A 19,902-nucleotide genomic window follows, 5' to 3' on the forward strand; every position below is an offset into this window, starting at 1 on the left:
CCTCAACAAAATCATTTAAAAGGAAATACCCTCAATTTTAGTTTGCTGATGGCCTTGTAACAAAAACTATCAAACCAAGAAATTCAAATAACAGCGCATGTTATATCAGACTTCACAGATAATTTATGATGTTTTGGGGTATTAATTCAAAAATTATCCATTCTTCCACATTGAAAGCTTCCAGAGACTTCAACAGCTTATAGTATAGCAGATTGACAGAGACAAGCTTCAAATGCTTCATCAGATATGCATTTGCGGTGAAAATAGCCAGGTTAAATCAGAACATGGAGAATATGTGAACACTTAAAAAATATAAGAGACTCATGTCATAACCTGTACATCTAATACATAGTCTAGCATATGTGCTCAGCCATGATGCCCAGTCTTCCCAAGTGGCAGGAAAGAATAAACTTTTCTGTAGTACATAGGATCAGCTGCATGGATTTTATACTAATATGCCCCAAAAGAAGATGCCACAACACAATAAGATTTGAAAACGTATTATACTCAAAAAAATGAGAGGGAAAAAATGGGCAGGGCAGAAAATGATGTTTGACACTTACTCCATGAGAAAGACATGACCATCTTTCACAGAAAGATCAGATTTCTTCTTAAATGCCCCGGGAGGCCGTAAAGACTTATTCTCTCGCGGAAGTTTTTGTGCCCTTGGCCACAAATGTATTCTAGTGCGAATAAGATGAAGCAGAGAATTTGGTTGAACATTTTGGGCAGCAAGAGACTTATCGTCTTCAAGCTCCTTCCCAAGATAAAATATTTTTACTGTTTCTGATGGCTTGAAATCTACAAGAAAATTGTCCAAAATGAACTTTAAGAAAATTATCCAGACATTATAAAATTCACAAAGCAATAACTAAAAAGCAAGCATCTTCTGGATAACAGCTAAAGTACAGTGGATAAACATGTTAAAAACAATCTTTGTGTACCTAGCTTTTTAGAAGCCTTTGCTTTAACAGAAGAGACAGTTTCCTCAGCATCGACATGTAGTTTGCTACCTTTGCCTCCCAAGCTCTTCAATATGACTTTCATGGATCGTTGGGTTGGCAGCCTCCCCTGTTGCCAAACAGCCACCTCAATATCATGTGGATACCATATCGCTCTTGGACGGTGAAAATTTGCTATATCTTTACTGCAAAACCACAGATTATACTCAAAGGCTGAAATCTAACGGGTACATACTCATAGTACTGAACGGAAAGTACAGTGCAAGAGCCATGAGAAATAACATAAAACGAAATGTTTAGTTAGGAATACACCAATTGTAGCATCACTTTATTCTAATTACCAAAACTACTTATATAGAGAGAAGAAGATAAAATATCTGGCAAGATCAAAGTTTATTCAGCTAAATTACTGCCACCTACCCAAGAGTAATTGTAATAGACAGCTGAAAATTTTGTAGATTGTAACAAGACCAGAAACCATCAGCCACTAGTGAGCTATTAACTATTATAATCAGAAACCAAATATAAGAAACCTTTAATCAAAAGCGTTCTGCTTTTGCTCATAACGAATATTTTGAGTGTCTACTTTCTAAAATATCTAAATTTACAGCAAATACACATCCATTAGGGCTGCATTGGAGTCTCGAAAACTTATAAAAACATTTATTATTACAGCCATGGTACCCCAAATATTCCCAAATCATGCAAATAAATTTCATACTTAAAGTTTAGTAAAATAGGCAGCAGGTTCTTTGCAGTCTCCACGATCTAAGCGTTGAAAACCTCACCCTAATACCACCTAATGTAACCCCCAAACCCGGCTCAAGAGTTGTCACTTTCCGAAGGTCACTTGAGTCACTGATGTGACACTGTTCGTTTAACGACTCAAATCACTCGACATTTAAACCATTTAACGAATACTGTACACAAATGTGAAAGCTAAATATACAAAAATACAATCATGTAAACTTAGAAAGAGTCACCCCTAATGATAGAGCAACTCATACTAAACAAAATAACATTTTTAAACTATAAGTGTGTTTTGGTAATTTTGACCAAAACTGAGTATATCGTATAAAATCAGATGATAATGGATTTTTTGGAGTAATAGACTCATTTTAGGATACTACTGAAAATAGTAGCTCAATCGGATTTGATAAACTTGCTCAATTTTGTTTGTAAACAAAATACTAGGGTAATAATGGGCATAGTTTTTTTTTTTCTCTCGGATAAATAACAGAAGCAGAGGGATTTGTTTGATTAAGAGAAGAGAGGCAGATTGCTCCAATTTCTCTAGTTTGAGTATCCTTGGCTTTGGAGGGGTGCATAGATCCCACAAAACCACTTTAAAAGGGAAATTTTCAAAATTAGACTAGTTGGGAAGATTTGAAACTATAAAAACAGCAGTGCTGATATTCTAATATTCCCGTCATATAAAATAAATTATGGGTTAACAATTCCAACCCTTAGAAAGCCTTACCAACAAAGTCAGTAAATTAACCCTCCGGTCTCAAGCAACCCAAATATGGGGAACCTTGGATTACCTTTCTCCGTCTTCTCTTATCTCTCAGATTCCTCTCCTTTCCTTCCCTAGTAGTTGACAAGCATAGGATATTTTCGTCTATCCTCCTTTCTATTCACTTTTCACAAATTAGAAGAAACTACTTCGATAAAAGAAACTCAGATTCATTTTAGTAGATCGAGCAAATAGACAACTATTGTTATATTGTCAATAAATTTAAGCCTAAGAAGAAATGCAATATTTTGTATGAATTTTGAACCGAACACAATCACAAAGGAAAGGACAGTTTACAGTACATAGATCAACAGGACAGCAAAATGAACACATAGGTATGCACCAAAAACTACCAAAGGAGTAGACATGAATTAAAACAGTAAAATGATATTAACAGGAAGACTTACTTGCTCAACTTCAACTTCATTGTTTGAAGCTTAAGTGCAGGTGCTGAATGATGAACTCTGACGCCATGAGCCATGCGTTTATTAGAATTTGATTGTAACTGCTGTGAAACTTTACGGTTGACGTAGAACTTATCATTAGCAATATTGAATTGCCAACCAGGTTGATATTTATGATCTGAGACCTCATAAGAACGACTGTTTGGCTTTGCAGGTCGAGTAATAACCATAGCCCCTGAATGAAGCTGAAGATGTTTACTTTCTTTGTCATCTAAAATTTCAAAAAGCATCTGCTCATCTTGAAGATCGAGAATTAGCTTAGGCCTTGCAATAACACTATGTGGTTCCCATATAATATTGTCTAACCATGACCCTTCAATTATATCTTTATTTTGCAACTCAAGTTTTCTAAAACATTTCACCACATCTGTTTTATTGGGATCTTTGGTAACATATTCGCTTTTACTTTCAGAACCATTTAAGGAATCTACTCCCAACTTAGATTCCAGCCTCAAGAGTTGGGGATGGAATCTGCTTTCCAGTGACGGCAGGTCCATGGATTCTGAATGAGATTTTGATTCAAACGATTCCAAGACAACAGAGGAATGACAAAGGCCACCATCATGGTCCTTCTCATAGAATTCTACAGACTGCTCGGTAAATAGATTTTGCCCAGTCTGTGGAATGGTCTCTATTGAAACTGAGGCCTCCAAATCAGAGACAGAAATCTCAGGACTCTTCAAAGAATTGCCGTCTGTTGCAGGAGAATAGTCCCAAACAATTTGTTCTTCCCAGTCCAATTGGTCAAGTGGAAAATATCTCGGACATGAGGGTGACTGCCATCCAGAAGCAAAATTTAATACTGCCTCCTCTTTCATTTCTTCAGGTTTTGAGTAACTATCCTTAACATGTTCTTCACTATGTGCACAAATTTCCAAACTTCCTTCTACCAGAGGTTCATCTGTAAATTCGGATATATCATGTTGGATTGCCTTTTCCCAACCAATAAATGAGAAACCTTGACCAGTGTCCTTTAGAAACGCCTCTTCATCCTCTTCAACAAGATCAGAAGCATCCATAGATTTGTACTTCTCTGGACAAATGAAGTGGAAAACCAAAAATTACAACTGGTGAAAATGAAGCGATCTAGGAAACTGACAACTAAAGAAACCAAGATATATTATTCATTTCTTGCTTTTATAATGGAAGAAGTGGTTTCCAATGAACAAAAACTGCTCCACATTAATGGCCAAGAATAATGACCAAAGGAAGCAAAAAGAATTAGGTGCATATGAACTCAAAATTGATGTCAGAAGACCACTACAAGATTTAACAGCACATATTAAGAATTAAAAAGAAAAATATCATAGGCAACATACCTCTATGAGTGAAATAGCCACGGTCTCTTTTGCTTGCTTTCTTCAAGGGCTCATGGATACCAAATATTTCAGAAAACCGTAAGATCACCACACCATCTTCTACACATAAAACAGGAAGAGGTGTCGAACCTTTGGAATCTAAAGGCTCTTCTGGAGCATCAGGTACCTCCTGTTGCGACATTTAGAATAAATTACATCTTTCTTTATCAAATGAAAATCAAGAACTGAAAGAAAAAAAATACATTTCCTGTTAATTTGTCATAGTTGAGCACTTAAAGAACAAAACTAAAGAATAAGAAGCAATTTCCTATTCTAAGTTTTTGAACAGCAACCTCGTTGTGACTTATGTCTAGTAAAGTTATTGAAAGGAAACATTGGAAATCAGATAGCAAGCATTCCATGGTCGTCCTTTCTCCAAACTCTCTAATAGCAGTCAAAAGGGGGAGCTAATACAACAGATCCATATACAAACATTTCATTATAACTACAAAGCAATTAGAGGGATAATGCTCAGGTCTAATAATAATTCTAAAGTAGACCAAAACTGAATTAACAGCATGAGAATTTACAGCTAAACGGTAGACCGTATTTTAATTGCAAACACCAACTATAACCCTGATGTCTCTATACATAAAAATTAAATAATGTGCTAGATAATATTATTTTACATTATATCTATTGAAAAACTGATATTTAATTGGGGGTCTTATTAAGTTAAATAAAATCAAAGGCTCAGGCTTCCCTTCATTACACAACTTGAGGCAATTTTCTCTGAGATGACATTCCAAAAAGAATATCTGCCCACAGAAAATCATGGTTTTCCAAATATTTCTTACAGTTCTCAAAGACAGATTAAACTTAAATTCTAAAGATATATGTACGTAAAATAGACACCTGAAAATCTTCAGTACCATCTGCTTGATCTCCACTATCTGAAGAACCACCATGTACTTCATGCCCAGGAGATTTTTCCACTTCAAATGATACTGCAAGATGCTCTTCCTGCTCAACTAACAAAAAGGGTGCAAAAATTCAGTCAAATGAAGAACAAAGCTAGGATTTATCATAAACACTGAAGTCAAAGGTGAAAGATGCCATAAAAGCACCTGACAATTGCTTTGGCATATTTTCCAAGAAAAGTACATGGTAAAGAATTAAACACATTCTAAAATAAGTCGAAAATATCTAATAAAAATGAACTTTATCTGTATTACAGATTAATATGTAAGCTATTCAATTTCCTGTTTATAACAATGAAAGATAATATGTAAACTAATCATTTTGCAGATTAACCAGAACCAGAAGAGGGTAACCACTAGAATTTGATCCTAAAGAAACTAGCATATGGAAAGTTTAACTTAATAAACTCAGTAAAAACAGATTATATAAATCTGGAAAAAAGGAAAAACGATATCATGGATAAAGAGAATCTAACTCGATTTCCATAAATAAGTACATAATCACCTAGATTTAACCCATAAAAAATGAAAAGCATTTGTCTATGAACTAGAAACATCAAACTAGAAATCTTTTCATATTCTGTTAATTTAGAGAATACTTGGAAGAACGAAGACATCACTTCCACCTATCAAGAGAGAGCATATTGTAAAGAAAATAAGAGTAAGCTATTTGGTATTAATGTGGAAGAGGAAGTTTTATCAGAATGGGCATCTTCGGTGGGCTGTTCTATTGATTCCCTTCCAACAGATTACTTGGGACTTCCTCTAGGTGCTAAGAAAAACTCAGAAGCCTTATGGGATCCAGTTTTCAAGAATTTTAGTTCCAAACTAGCCGGCTGGAAAGCTAATTGTCTCTCATTGGCTGGCAGGACAGTTTTATTGAAGTCGGTGTTAACATCCCTACCAATATTCTTCTTATCTCTTTTTAGAATGCCTCGTAAAATTGGTAAGAAGCTCAATTCATTAATGGCCAGTTTCCTATGGGGGGGATAATGAGGAAAAAAGGAAGATACACTGGGTTAATTGGAAATCAGTCTGCAAGCCTCTAAAATCTGGTGGCCTTGGTGTTCTATATTTGAACCTATCTAATCGGGCTCTTTTGGGAAAATGGGTGTGGAAGTTCGCCAATGAAAAAAATACTTTGTGGAAAAGTGTGTTATGCTGCAGGCACAAGGTAAGTAGTAATTCCATGTCTATTAGCAAGGTTTTTTCGCCCAAATCTTCTTGGATTTGGAGAGGGATTGCCAACAATTTCCTGAAGAGCGACTCGGAGGGTGAACGTATCAGATCAAACTCCAAGTTGAAACTGGGAAATGGAAAGTCTATTGCATTTTGGACGGATACATGGGCTGATGAGTCTCCTTTAAAAAATCTTTTCCCTAGAATGCATGTGTTGTCTACAAATAAATGGGGTATGGTCGCTGAGTTTGGAAGTTCAGATTCGAACGGTTGGGTGTGGAACATCGAAACCAGAAGGAATTTGTGTGACTGGGAGTTGGATCAGTGGCTGGATTTAATGACAAAACTGAAGGACTTTAAACTGACTGATTCAGTTGAAGACTTTCTTTCTTGGTCTGCAAGCGGGGATGGACTGTTTTCAGTGAAATCTTGTAGAAAGGAACTCGGCAAGGTGTCTGGGGGGTCCGATTTATGGGTAAAAGGGGTGTGGCAGGGTTTATCTCCTCCTCGTGTTGAAGTCTTCCTGTGGCAGCTAGCTCATCAGAAAGTGGCAGTGAGAGAGGAGTTGGTGAAAAGAGGTTTGCAGCTAGGGGATGAAATTCTATGTCCGTTTTGTAAAAAACAGGTGGAATCAGTTCAGCATTTATTTATTTCGTGTGATGTTGTTTGGGAACTTTGGAACAAGATAGCAAGCTTTTGGGATATAACCTTAGTCCTTCCAAAGGATCCACCTTCTTTGCTATGAATCGTTGATTTGGAAATTTATCCCGGGAGTAGTATTTTGGTCGAATTGGAAAGCTAGGAATGCGATGGTGTTCGAAGGTTCCCACTTGGATAGGATGTCTCTGTTTTTTATTGCTAGATTCAGGTTATCTAAATGGTTTCTAGCCAAGTATCCTAAGTTTCCTATTCAGGAGGATGTGCTGATTGGTGATCCATTTCTTGCAGATGGTATTAAAGCTCTCAACCTTAACAATTTTCAGGTTTCTCGCTGGATTCCACCCCCTATGGATTTTTTGAAGATGAATGTCGATGGAGTTGTTAGACTTGATGGCTCAAATGGAGGTATAAGAGGTATTTTGAGAGACTGGAATAGCAACTCCCTTCTGACTTTTTCAGAAAATGTAGGCCAGGGTCCCCCACCGGTTGCTGAGTTAAAGGCTATTAAGAGAGGCATTGAAATCTATGTCTTCTTGTTGGGTTAATGTTGGAAGGTTGATTGTGGAAAGTGACTGTAAGTCGGCTGTGGAATGGGTCTATACCCCAGCTTTGGCCCCTGTTTTTATCCTCCCATTAGTTAAAGAGATTTCATCTTTTATCTCGGACAGGGTGCACTCAATTAGATTGATTCCAAGGGTGTGTAATGGAGGCTGATAGTTTAGCAAAGATGGGAATTGGTTGATGTTTAGTCGTTTCCAGTGCGTTGTATCGTTTGAGTTTTAGGTTTTTGGTTGTCTGTTGAGTAGCTTAGTCTGTTTCGTTTTTTCAGTATGGTGTTTATATTAAATCTAATGTAATTTCGGAGGAGTAATAAAGTTTCTAAGGCACTCTTTTCCTCCTTCTTTAATCAAGAAGGAGGTTTTTAAGGAGGCATGTCATTCTTATCAAAAAAAAATCTATATTCACAGACCAGCATGGAAAGTAATTAAACCGTGGTTTAACAGTTAAACAGCAAAGCAATAACCAAACAAGAAACCAGCTTTTGATAAGTTTGTTATGCATGTAAAGACTAAAGAGGCTTAAAATCTCATTTTATAGTTACACACACAGATACACTTGTAGCACACAATTTGCAGCAAGATAAAAAAAGAAATTCATGAAAGTTAATACAGGAAATTTGTACAAAAGATACAATTAATAAATTAGAAAATATGAGCTTTCTAAGTTAATTGATAAAATTACAAAATAATGATCAATCAGGAGAAACCACTGTCCACGCTGGGTAGAATCCATAGATGTTTGTTTTCCGTAGGGTGTTTGTTTTCAGTCTTATGTATCAGTGTTATGTTGTATCAGTAGGTTTTGGTTCTGGTTGTGTATTATTTTTTTTTTTTTGATAGGAATTGTAGGCCTCATTAAAAACCCCCTTCTTGATTAAGGAACTTATAATGAGTTCCTTCATCAGAGGAAGGAGGAAAAGAGTGCCTTAAACTTCATTAATGATAATACCTAAGATTACAACAAGAAGAAGCCCCTTACAACAATTTGAAAAACCCAAAATAAATACCCCTAAGATACACTGGAATTAGCCAATGGCAGATTTAGCCATCCCATCAGCCTCAATATTGGCTGCCCTAGCAACCCATCTAATAACACCCTCAACTTCTTTTAGCTTGATAGTTATGTTCCTTACAAGACTGACAAAAATCTGAGGGCAGAAAGTTCCATTCTTAACCCAATCCACGGCCAATTTGCAGTCTGATTCTAACAATAAACGACCATTAATACCTCCTTTCACTGAATCAAAGAAAATTAAGCCCTTCTGAATAGCCCTTAGCTCCATCATAATAGGTGGACCTGGACCCGTGGCCTCCTTAAAAGATCCTAGAATAGACCTTCCTCATCTCTTAGAATACCGCAACTCCACTGCTGTTCCAATCCGAATTTGTAGCAGCATCCACATTCAATTTTACAAAGCCCTTAGGAGGGGGGGACCAAGGAACTGTAGTAACCATCGATTTGTTGAGAGGGAAGCATGAATCCCCAAGAGACGGGTCCCCGATTAGAGAATCCATTGAAATACCAGAATCTGCAAACTTAGCTGAGAACCAAGATGCAAGTCGTACTCTTGCTAAGAAAAATAGATTAAGATGGTCAAACTTCCTCTATCAAAAACAATATCATTTCTTACCTTCCAAAAGTCCAAATAACAACGGCAGGAATGAACTTCCAAATGGTAGACCTAGGATTAAGATCTTCCCAAGCTTGAAGAAACTTCTGCGCATTTGTATGAAACCACAAAAAGACTCCAATACTGCACAAATTTGTTCCAAAGTGACCCACAACTGAACACGAGAAAATAAGTGAGAAGATTCAACCTCCAAATTACATAAAGGAAGAAGGATTGTTATACCCGTAACCCCTCTCTTAACAGTTCAGACCACTGGCAGTTTTGAAGAACTACTGCCACATGAATACCTCAACTCTTGGTGGCACCAGACCTTTCCACAAATTTCTTCCAAACATAATCCTTCTGAGCCAAAGAACAAGTCTTCACACATGAATTAGCAGAATAGACACCAATTCCGTTTCCTTTCCAAATCAGACCATCGATTGCCTGACAGATAAAAATTAGAAATGATAGCCATCAGGTTAGCCCACTGTTCAAATTCCCAATCGGCTAAGCTTCTCCTCAACTGAATATTCCAGATCCATCCCAAAGAGCTGAACTCGCCAAATTCAATCAGTTTTCCAAGCTGGTTTGTAGAGATTGCGAACAACCTCGGAAAAGAAACCTTAAGAGGACAGTCCATTGCCCATTTGTCCTGCCAAAACTGAATAAATTGACCATTCCCAACTTCTAGTCTGAACATGCTGCGAAAATAGCAACCAAAAGAGTCTTCTTTAAAATAAGAATTCACCACCGAGCTCCAAATCCAAGAAGCTTGAGCTGGGATTTTGCGATTGAACAATAAAGAAAAAGGATCAATATTGTATTTTGAACAGATCATTCTCCTCCAAACAGCATCCTTGTCATTTGCAAATCTCCAAGACCATTTCCCCAATAGTGCCCTGTTCATATTGCTAATATTTAACACTCCTAAACCACCAGCCTCCTTTGGCTTACACGTTAAGCCAACTAACCCAATGAATCTTATTTTCTCCGCTCCTCCTCCCCATAAGAAGACATGATTGAGTTGAGTTTAGAAGTTACGGATGATGGAATTTTGAATATAGACAAGTAGTAAGTAGGAAGAGAACAGAGAACCGATTTAATCAAAACTAGTCTCCCTGCCAAGGAAAGGGTGGCAGCTTTCCAACCTGCTAGTTTGTTGTTAAATTTTGAAACAACTGGATCCCAAAGAGCGGTTGAATTCCGTGTTGCACCAAGAGGCAAACCTAGATAGTCAGAAGGAAATTTCCCCACTGCACAGCCAATAGACGACGCCCACTCCTCCACCTCCTCTGTAGCCGTATTAACACCAAATAGCTTGCTTTTCTTAAGATTCAACTGCAGACCAGACATAACTTCAAACACTCTTAAGACCCTTTTAACATTTGAAATTTCCATTTTCGAAGCCCCACAGAAAATAATTAGGTCGTCTGCAAATTGCAGATGAGATAAGTTGAAAGCAGTCTCATTCTCCCAATATGCAGACCAGAAAACAGTCCATCAGAGACAGCCTTTAAGAGCAAAACATTTAGGAGTTCCCCAACTAAGTTAAATAGCAAGGGCGAAAGAGAACAGCCCTGGCGGAGACCCCTAGCCATAGGAAATTCCTGAGAAGGTACCCCATTTATCAATACTGAAATAGAAGCAGTAGTAACACATTGTTTTATCCAACTTCTCCATTTAGAACCGAAATCCATTTTCTCCATAACCTTAAAAAGAATAGACCAATCCACAGTGTCGTAAGCCCTTCTAAAATCCACTTTAAACACACAACCTTTAAGTCCCTTTTTCCTCCAGAAATCAATCCCCTCATTGGCTATAAGAGAACAATCCAGAATTTGACGACCTGGAATGAAAGCAAACTGCATAGGGCTTATTACATCGGAAATGCAATTCCTTAATCTCCTCGAAAGACATTTTGAGAGGATCTTGTACAAACCTCCTACAAGGCTTATAGGTCTATAGTCTAATCCACCAATATTGGCCACCTTGGGGATAAGAGTAATGAAAGTATGATTTACTCCATGTTCCCAATCTTTCCCTAAATAAAAGTTATGAAAGAATTTCAGAATATCAACCTTAAGAACAACCCAAAATTTCTTGAAGAAGCCCATATTAAAACCATCCGGGCCGGGAGCTTTGTTGCTATCACATGATTGTAGAGTCTCCCATATTTCTTCCTCCGTGAATTCTTTTTCCAGAATATTACTTTGCTCCACTGAAATTTTTGAAAAATTCATATCTTCTACTTCCAAAGTAGAACTAGAGTTGTAAATTCCAAAAAAATGGTCTTTGACACAAGCTTTGATGACAGATGGATCTTGGGTTATCCCTCCATTGACATTCAAAGCATACATGGAATTCCTCTTTCTCCTAATCAACGCACAAGTATGAAAAAATCTTGTATTGCGGTCCCCTTCTTCCACCCATCTAGCTCTCGACTTTTGAAACCATATCTGTTCTTCAATCTTATACAACCTCCATAATTCTGATCTCATATTGTTCAAATCTGATCCTCTGTCCCAACCATATGTACCTTGCCTCTGCTGCTGGTTTACCTCTTCCAAATGAATCCTCTTTTCTAAATCTGTAATCTCTACAGAAGGAAAATGGTCTCTCTTCCCCACCCATTGTTTGATCGACAGTTTAGTAGATTTCAGGATAGATAGAATTCCTGCTTTCCTCTGATCAGACTTGCATTCTTTAACAGTAGACTCTACTAAGTTCTGGAAACCGTCCTCTTCCATCAAATAATTAAAGAGTTTGAAGGGTTTTCCCCCAACTGACCCCCTCATTCTCCAGAAAAACAGCATTATTATCTGACACTGACCTTGGCAGCAAGTATTGTGTAACATCAGGAAATGCTTCTAGGAAATGAACATCAACGAGGAACCTGTCCAGTCTAACATAGGTGGGTAAATCCTGGTTGTTACACCACGTGAATCTGCCCCCATGTAAAGGTAAATCGATTAACCCTGTATGTTGCAGAAACTGGCTGAAAATCCTTATTGAACTTCTGTTTGGAGCTCTCCCCACCTTTTCCTCTTCAGAGATGCACATTAAAATCACCTCCCACACATAAAGGGATATTCAGTCCACAAATAAAAACAGCTAACTCTTCAAAGAAGCTTGCTTCTCTTCTTCAATACTAGGCCCATAAACATTAATAAAACCACCTAAACTGTGAAGTTCGAAACTTTCCAAAAACTGCAATAAACCTTCTGTTTATAATAAGATTGTCAACTTCAAAAGAGCACTCATCCCAGCAACTCAATAGCCCTCAAGCAGAACCCACTGCTGGAGATTCTGCAAAGCCTTGAAGAGTATTCAAACCACTTCTCCTTAAAAATTGTCTCTGAACCTTCTCCACTTTAGTTTCTGCAATAGAAGAAAAATAGGACGTCTCTTTAAAACTAGATTTTGAACAGCTCTGTGTTTTCCTTCCTTCCCAAGCCCCTAACGTTCCACGTAATGATGGCTAATTGAAACTTCATCATGATTCCAATAAGTAATAGAAAACCCAATAAGCACCGAAAATCAGACCAGCCTCAACTCCTCCTCCAACTTTATTATTTTCTCCAAAAAGGCTGATTTCCCACCCTTGAAAGACACACCCAATCTATTACTAATTTCCCAAGTAGCTAGAGCTTCCTCCAAAAGAACAGCAAAATCTGAAGAAGAAACTGTTTCAATGCTAACTTGGTCCAAAGCAAGTCTGGTCAACAATCTTTTGGCTCTTCTATTAGAAGACTTAGAGTTGAAAGAATAACTATCTCCTTGTAAGTGCCACCCTTCACCCATACTTTCCAAACTGTTATCAACAACATGCCTTTCCAAAGTAAGCCCCATACAGCCTTCCAAATTAGGTTCTGCAACTGCACTGACCAGCAGAACTGAATTAGTATCCAAAATCTTCCCATTTGGGCTCTCTAGAGATTCCTCTTCTCGAGGAACAACAATTTCATCTTTCTCTAACCAATGTCTTCTCTCCCTGGATCTCTTATAGACCCTTTTGAAGCTAATACTTCTTCTCTTTTCCAACGGTTCACTCTTTGTAGACAATGGAGAGTTGGATCGCTCAAGCGTTCTTCCCCTGGAAATCTTACTTCCAGAACATAGAATGTAGTCAATCGGCTTTTCCTCTAAATTTGATTCCAATCCTCTAGAACACTTTCTCAAACCAGTAAGTGGCAGACCTCCATTGTTATCTTCCTCTAAGTTTGCAGATTCAACCAGAAACTGCTTCTGGTCCATTTTCCCAAATTTATCCAGCTTAACAAGAGGCCCAGCTGGAATAATTTTAAGAGGTGGAGAACCAAGTGGCCCATTTTCTGATGATTGGGCTACAGACCCATCAGCCGAAAAATTTGAAAATCTGCATCCCAAACCCGCGTATTCACCATAATTGTTATTCCCAAGATCCTGACACGCTGACTTCACACCATTAATGCCTTTCCCAACTTTGTTAATCGTTGGGAGTTGAAATTCCTCACCAACTCCAAACAAACCCGTGTTAGTTCCTTGGTCAAACCAAATATCTACCTTTTGTCTGCTGTTTTCTTCTGAACGTTCAGCACTTTCCATGCTATTTGACAGACTGTCTCCAGAAAGTTTCTCTCCAAATTTTCTCTCATCGGAGCCTCCCACCGGCGACTTGTTAAAGGAAACTGAAGAATACTCAAGCACCGAACCCAGCTTAATCTTGACTTTGAACGACCTTCCATAGGATCCAATAGTTATCTCCTCAGGGACATCATAAGGGCTGGCCACCCTAACCAAAATCTTCACCATCGATAGGTCTGTTCTGTTGACTGTATCTTCATGAATCTCTTCCACCAATCCCCACTTTCCTACTACCCGTTCCAAAAAGGAATTTTGCCAACATAACAATGGAACCCCAAACAGATGTACGAGGCAAAAAGCCATTGGAACACCATCATCGTTCAATAAAAGTGCCAATCTATCAAACCAGAAAAATAACTCATCCTTTTTCTCTAGCCATGCATCCATCATTTCTTCCGTCGACTTAAATATAATAACACAAGAATTCCAGACATAACCCCATCTGGAAATCTGGACATCAAAACCTTCATTAACTAAGGCCTTCTGGACTAATTCGAACTCAAAAGAATGTTTGATGATCCCCGTTAATGATCTCTTCACCCAACTGGAGCTCTCTGACGGAATATGCATTTCCCAACAATTTTTTATACCTTTCCTCCTGTTGAAACCATCGATCGACCGATCCCTATGGTCCGATGCATTGCTCTTCAATCTATCAGACAGTAAGGCCTCCTTGTAAGATCTTGTATCTCTTACACTCCTGTTAATAACACCTTTCTCTTTGGACCTTGAATGATCTTCTGTGTTCGACCTTGAAGGCAACATCATGGAAGTATTGTTCCCGACTGACCTCACCCTAGCATCCTTGTATCTTGCAGTACCCACTGAAATCCTCCAACCATCAATCATCGAACCATTCAGTTTGGCTATCGCCCTTTTTAGACTTTCCTCATTGCCAAAATGCACAAAAGCAAAAGTAAAGAATTTGTATTTCGGATTCCTTGTTTCTCTGGGAATGAACACTCTGACTACCGGACCGTGAGATGAAAACAACTCCCTTAACTCTCGTCGAGACACTCGTTTACTGAGGTGATCAACGAACGCCGTCCAAACATTCTCTGAAGAAACTTTCCCTCTCAATTTTTCTCTCTCTACGTCACTATCTCTCTCCATACTATGTAATATGAGTCCTGGCTGTGTATTATTGTTCTGATTAATAAAATTCATAGGCACTCTTTTCCTCCTTCCAATATCCGTCATGTTACTGTTGCAACATGGAGGGTATGAAGTGGTGTTTTAATGAGGCCTAATTTCCTATAAAAAAAAAAAAGGTACTCAGGAAAGAAAGAGACAATAGTCATCAAACATTCAAGCCTTCAAATATGAGCAAAGGCACCCAACTAAGAGTATTGGACTGTCACTACAATGATTATCAGTTATAATATTTTTTCTAAAAAAAGCAATGAATATATTACCAAATAAAATTAAAAATTATCAAACTAAAAGAATATTGTAGTTCAATAGTGAGACTGATAAACAATTTAAACCATGTATATGCTTACCTACCACCTCTTGCTCCTTTTCACTTTCCTCGTCCTCATCATAATTTTCATCGTCAAACACAGAGGCTTTAGGCTCCAAAGCAGAAGAAACATCAGCAGCAAAATATTCCTTTTTGGGAAGTAAATGGTCTTCCTCAGTGGTAGCTCGAGTCTCTGGACCTTCATACTGCTCATCAATATCTTCATAGTCAATGGCATTTTCAGCCTTCTCATCATAATCTATCAGAGTGAAACCCCAATGAACAAAATATCAGATAGATACCAGATTGTTGTGAGGCATACAAAACTTAGAGCAACACAATTTTTCCAAGCGATGACTTATAGCCTCCATATCCTTCTATTAAAAAGATTAGAAGTGAATAACTACAATTCAAACAAATATATATATACATATATAAAAGAAACACATCATAAATTGAGGCATGTATCCTGATGAAAGAAAATACTTAGAAAATCAATAAGAATTATGAGGATTGCCAGTAGGAGACAAAACCAAAATAGTAGCTTGCATGGGGCATTAAAACAATCTTTGTTTTTCATTCTCAAGAATTAATGCAATCTTGAAAGCAAATTTTAGTGCTTCATTATACCATTCTTATGGATATTTCGCTGAGGGTAATTGTCCATGAATGCAAACCAGCCTATTATAAAGCCACTTAGGCACCAGTTCAATCGTTGACGAAAGCAAATCATGGATTCTATGTTAAATCATAATTTTCACCATAACACCAAGTTTCCTAGAATATGGTTTGTATCTCAAACTAGCTCTCATTCTATGGCCCAAATAATACCATATGCATTCAAGCACATTAATTTAATAAAGGAAATTTCTATGGAATATCCTTTTTATAATCACAACACTAATCCAATTAGAAATCAATATCTCAACAGTATAATCTAGATAGATGTATGTGATAGAAAAGTCTTATTAGAAGTAGGCAACTCAAACTATTTAAACTCTTGTAATCTCCTACTTCAATTATCATATTTTTTGTTCTAGCATTAACTCCATTATTTTTCCTTCTCTCTTGATTTATTCTCTTTATCTTTTTCCTTCTCTGTCATTCTATTCTATCAGATTTCAACACAAAGCATACTCAACTAGTTGAAGAAACACACACACTAATAGAATATCAAAAACTGCATGAGGATTTTCCAGCCATACAACATCACCTTGGTCAGCAGCATCAGCTGGAGTGTGCGGTGATTTATCTGACAACTGACAATCAAACAGTTTCATTAGAAACACAAACCCCACTTAAAATTAAAAATAAAACAATAGAGAAAATAGTTTGCATTAGTTTTATTTATTATGAATCAACCATTTAGTAGGAACGACAGAACAGAAAGAACACAGGATAGAAAAACATACATCTATATCAGTAAGCGATGGACCCAGCTTGTCAGCTACCGCAGCAAGATGTTCCTTTGCGTCCTGGAAAAAATGCAGTTTGTTATCTATAATGAAATAGTTAAGCCAAGCATCAAACTAACAACTTAAATAGATAGTGCAAGCCAAATTAGTATGTTATATCCTACAAAGGTTTTATCAGGTTATGGAAGAAATAAGATGAGAAATCATGCGGTTCTTCAAGAGCAGCAAAGCCCTTCAAGTCCAAAGGAAACCAACATCGTATAATTATCATATCAATTAGTCTTAGAGTTTCCATATTTAATCTGATGCCATTAGTTTTTTTATTTGTTTGTTTAAATTTCCAAAGAGGTCTATTGTTTCAGATAAGGAGATTATTCTTAGGCTGGTCCCTAGGTGTTGTAATTGTGAGACTGATAAGCTAGCAAAGGAGGGGATTGGGTGATTGTAAGTATGTGTGTTTTACAGAACAGTTGTATTACGAGAATGTTTAAGTCTTATGTAACCAGTTTATCAATAATATAATCAGGTACTCTTTTCCTCCTTCCGCTAGTCGGTTCTTTCCTTAGGGTAAAGGACTACTATGAGGGAGGTTTTTAACGAGGCCTCCTATTTCTATAAAAAAAATCCAAAGAGGTGCTAAATTCGTGCTTTTGATTTCTAGAATGGGATTTTCTCGGGCGTTCTAGTCTTATTTTGACCCTAATTTAGTTACTGAATCATCTCTCCTATGGGATTTGTTTTATATGGCTTTACTATCATTATTGAACTAACAAAGATTGCAACGTGTATTTCTCCAAACTTGTAAGAAATTCATTCAACATGACTATAACTTAGAAGAGTCGAATTTAATGGGAGATTCAGGAACAACAAATGAGTTCAGAAAGTATGTAATTGAGTGATTGGTTATTCTAAACACGAATAGAAATAGTTCACTGCAGCATCAAGATGCTTCTGTTTCACAACTCTCTTTAGGTGCAAAATCCAAATTAATATAAACATAATCCTAATTGCTCCTTAAACACTAAACACAAGTAGATTCAAAATACTTCTCCCTCAAAAAAAAAGAAGCATAAAAAGCTAAATGTTACACTTCCCTTCCTCACATCACCTCCATTTTATCCTAAGCCGTCGTCCAGACCCAGCTCCACCAAAAACGTTAAGCGGAAAACATTCCCAAACCCATCAAGAACGTGAGATTCCACCGACTAATTTACATAAAAAGCAATCAAATAAAGAACTTTGAACGGCTTAATAAACAGCCTCAACAGACAGAAAATTATGTTTAGGTTTACGCCTAAATTACCAAAAAATTAAGCTCCTAGAAGAAAAGGGGATAAATAATAACAGAAAACTTGCCTCGTCAAGATAATCGGCATCAAGATCACCCGAGTTATCCACATTCCCAAACATAAAACCCAGGAGCCGATTACTCCCACCAGCTTCCTCCTCGTATTCTTCTTCGTCGTCATCTTCGTCTGCTCCAACGAAAAACAACAAAAGACGCTTTACAATTCAATCCAATAAAAGGGAATCCAAGTTCAAAAAAAAAATAGATGCTGAAAACATGTGAACTTGAAGACCTTGGAAGCTAGAGTGACCCATATTTCTCTGTTTCTGCAAATCGAAGAAAACCGAGAACAATTTAACCTAACCTAAACCCATTTTCTTCAAGGGCTTTGGGGATTGAACTGAGAGAGAGATGAATTGGGGGAAAAGAAACAAAAGTTCGGTTTGATGGTTAATAAAAGAGGGAAATTGAACAAAAATAAAAGAATACTTATAAGATTTTAAAAACAAAATTGTAGAAAGGCGTAGGTGCTGAAAATTTAGAGGCAAAATAAACTGAACATTGGATACAGATGCCAGGGGTATTTATAGAGGCACTCGCGTCGACTTCGATTTTCACTTTCTTAACTTAAATGGGCCAGTTACCCAAAAATTCAGCTGATGGGCCTCTTTATTTTATTACGATTTTATTCTCGTTTTTAATTTTTAATAATTCTATTTTTTCCATTTTTATGATATATTTTTTATCATTTAATCATTATTTTTGTTTATTTTTTTCTTAGGGTTGGATTTGACATCATTATCATGGGTGTTCAAAATTAAATACCCATAATTTTCGGGTACTAAAATGTTGGCATGTGTCCCGGTCCATTACATCTAAGTACTCATAAGTCAGGTATCCGTAAAACCCAAGTACTCAAATTTTTGAGTCAAGGGTGTCCGGATCATAAATTTTTTCTTTAAATTATATTATTTTAAATATATAGAGATAAATTCTAAAATTTTAAATTTAAAGGTCTATAATATATATCTAATTTATGCATAAAGTTTAAAAGTTTAAATTACATAATTGAAAGAAATTTCATTAAAAATATATATTTAAATTTCAAATGTTTCGAAGTTGAAATAGATAATTTAGAACGTAAGTGTGAAATAATTTAAGAAATTAATAATTTAGAAGGTTATAATAGTAAAATTTAATAAATTAGGAATTTTGAATGTTAGAGTTAAATAATTTGAGATTTATAAATAAACAATTAATAAAAAAATAAAAAATAATATATATATATATAATAATAATAAACTAGGTATTGGGTTGACGGGGTCCAGTTAAGTAAGGTTTTGTGACCCGAGTCAAATCTGAAAACTCAAAAAAATTAGTTGGATGGGTCGGGTATATTTTAAATAAATATATGATATCTTTTAACTGGGTTGATTGGTCGGGTCAGTCGGGTTAGATGTTTTTAAACAACCCTAATCGTCACGACTTATCAATATAATATTTAACTGATTAATTTTCTTTGTGTTAATGGTTATAAGAAAATATATTTATTATGTGTTTAATTTTTGGTCATACATTCATTGTAATTTATTTATTTATTTAAAAAAATTAGAGATTTCGGTTAAAAAAATTTGAATCACCATGATATTTATACTGTATTAATCAAAAGTATTCTATGAATTTATGATTAATGGTTAATAGTTTTTGCTTATAATATATATATATATATATAAGTTTTTAATATATTTAAAATCTGAACTGCATGATCTCTCCATATTTATACTATATGATAAAACTCTAATTAAGTTTATTTTATTAATTAACTTAATACCAACTAAGTAAAAATTATTAGATTATCCACGAACCAAGCGACATTAATGAT

General features: G+C 36.4%; 1 protein-coding gene across 1 annotated transcript; it reads right to left on the bottom strand.

Moving 5' to 3' along the window:
• Window positions 1–371: 371 nt before the first annotated feature.
• Window positions 372–18,496, bottom strand: LOC120169955 (transcription initiation factor TFIID subunit 1-like). Its single transcript, XM_039178025.1, has 10 exons — window positions 18,313–18,496; window positions 18,089–18,207; window positions 16,730–16,792; window positions 16,531–16,576; window positions 15,358–15,576; window positions 5,156–5,271; window positions 4,262–4,430; window positions 2,886–3,975; window positions 945–1,147; window positions 372–801 (listed from the first exon to the last, which is right to left on the bottom strand). Exons 1-10 carry the CDS (start codon window positions 18,332–18,334, stop codon window positions 560–562), a joined length of 2,289 nt encoding a protein of 762 aa, XP_039033956.1. The 5' UTR covers window positions 18,335–18,496; the 3' UTR covers window positions 372–559.
• Window positions 18,497–19,902: the final 1,406 nt, after the last annotated feature.

The sequence above is a fragment of the Hibiscus syriacus genome, unplaced genomic scaffold, assembly GCF_006381635.1.
Source record: "Hibiscus syriacus cultivar Baekdansim isolate YM2019G1 unplaced genomic scaffold, ASM638163v2 tig00111769_pilon, whole genome shotgun sequence".
Taxonomy (NCBI): Eukaryota; Viridiplantae; Streptophyta; class Magnoliopsida; order Malvales; family Malvaceae; genus Hibiscus; species Hibiscus syriacus.

Excerpts from the sequence above, each read along its gene's own strand:
- LOC120169955 (XM_039178025.1), bottom strand. The coding sequence starts at position 18,334 with ATGGGTCACTCTAGCTTCCAAG. Across the intron at positions 18,208-18,312 it reads GGGTCACTCTAGCTTCCAAG|ACGAAGATGACGACGAAGAA; the intron begins GTCTTCAAGTTC and ends TCGTTGGAGCAG. Across the intron at positions 16,577-16,729 it reads CATCGCTTACTGATATAGAT|TTGTCAGATAAATCACCGCA; the intron begins GTATGTTTTTCT and ends TTTGATTGTCAG.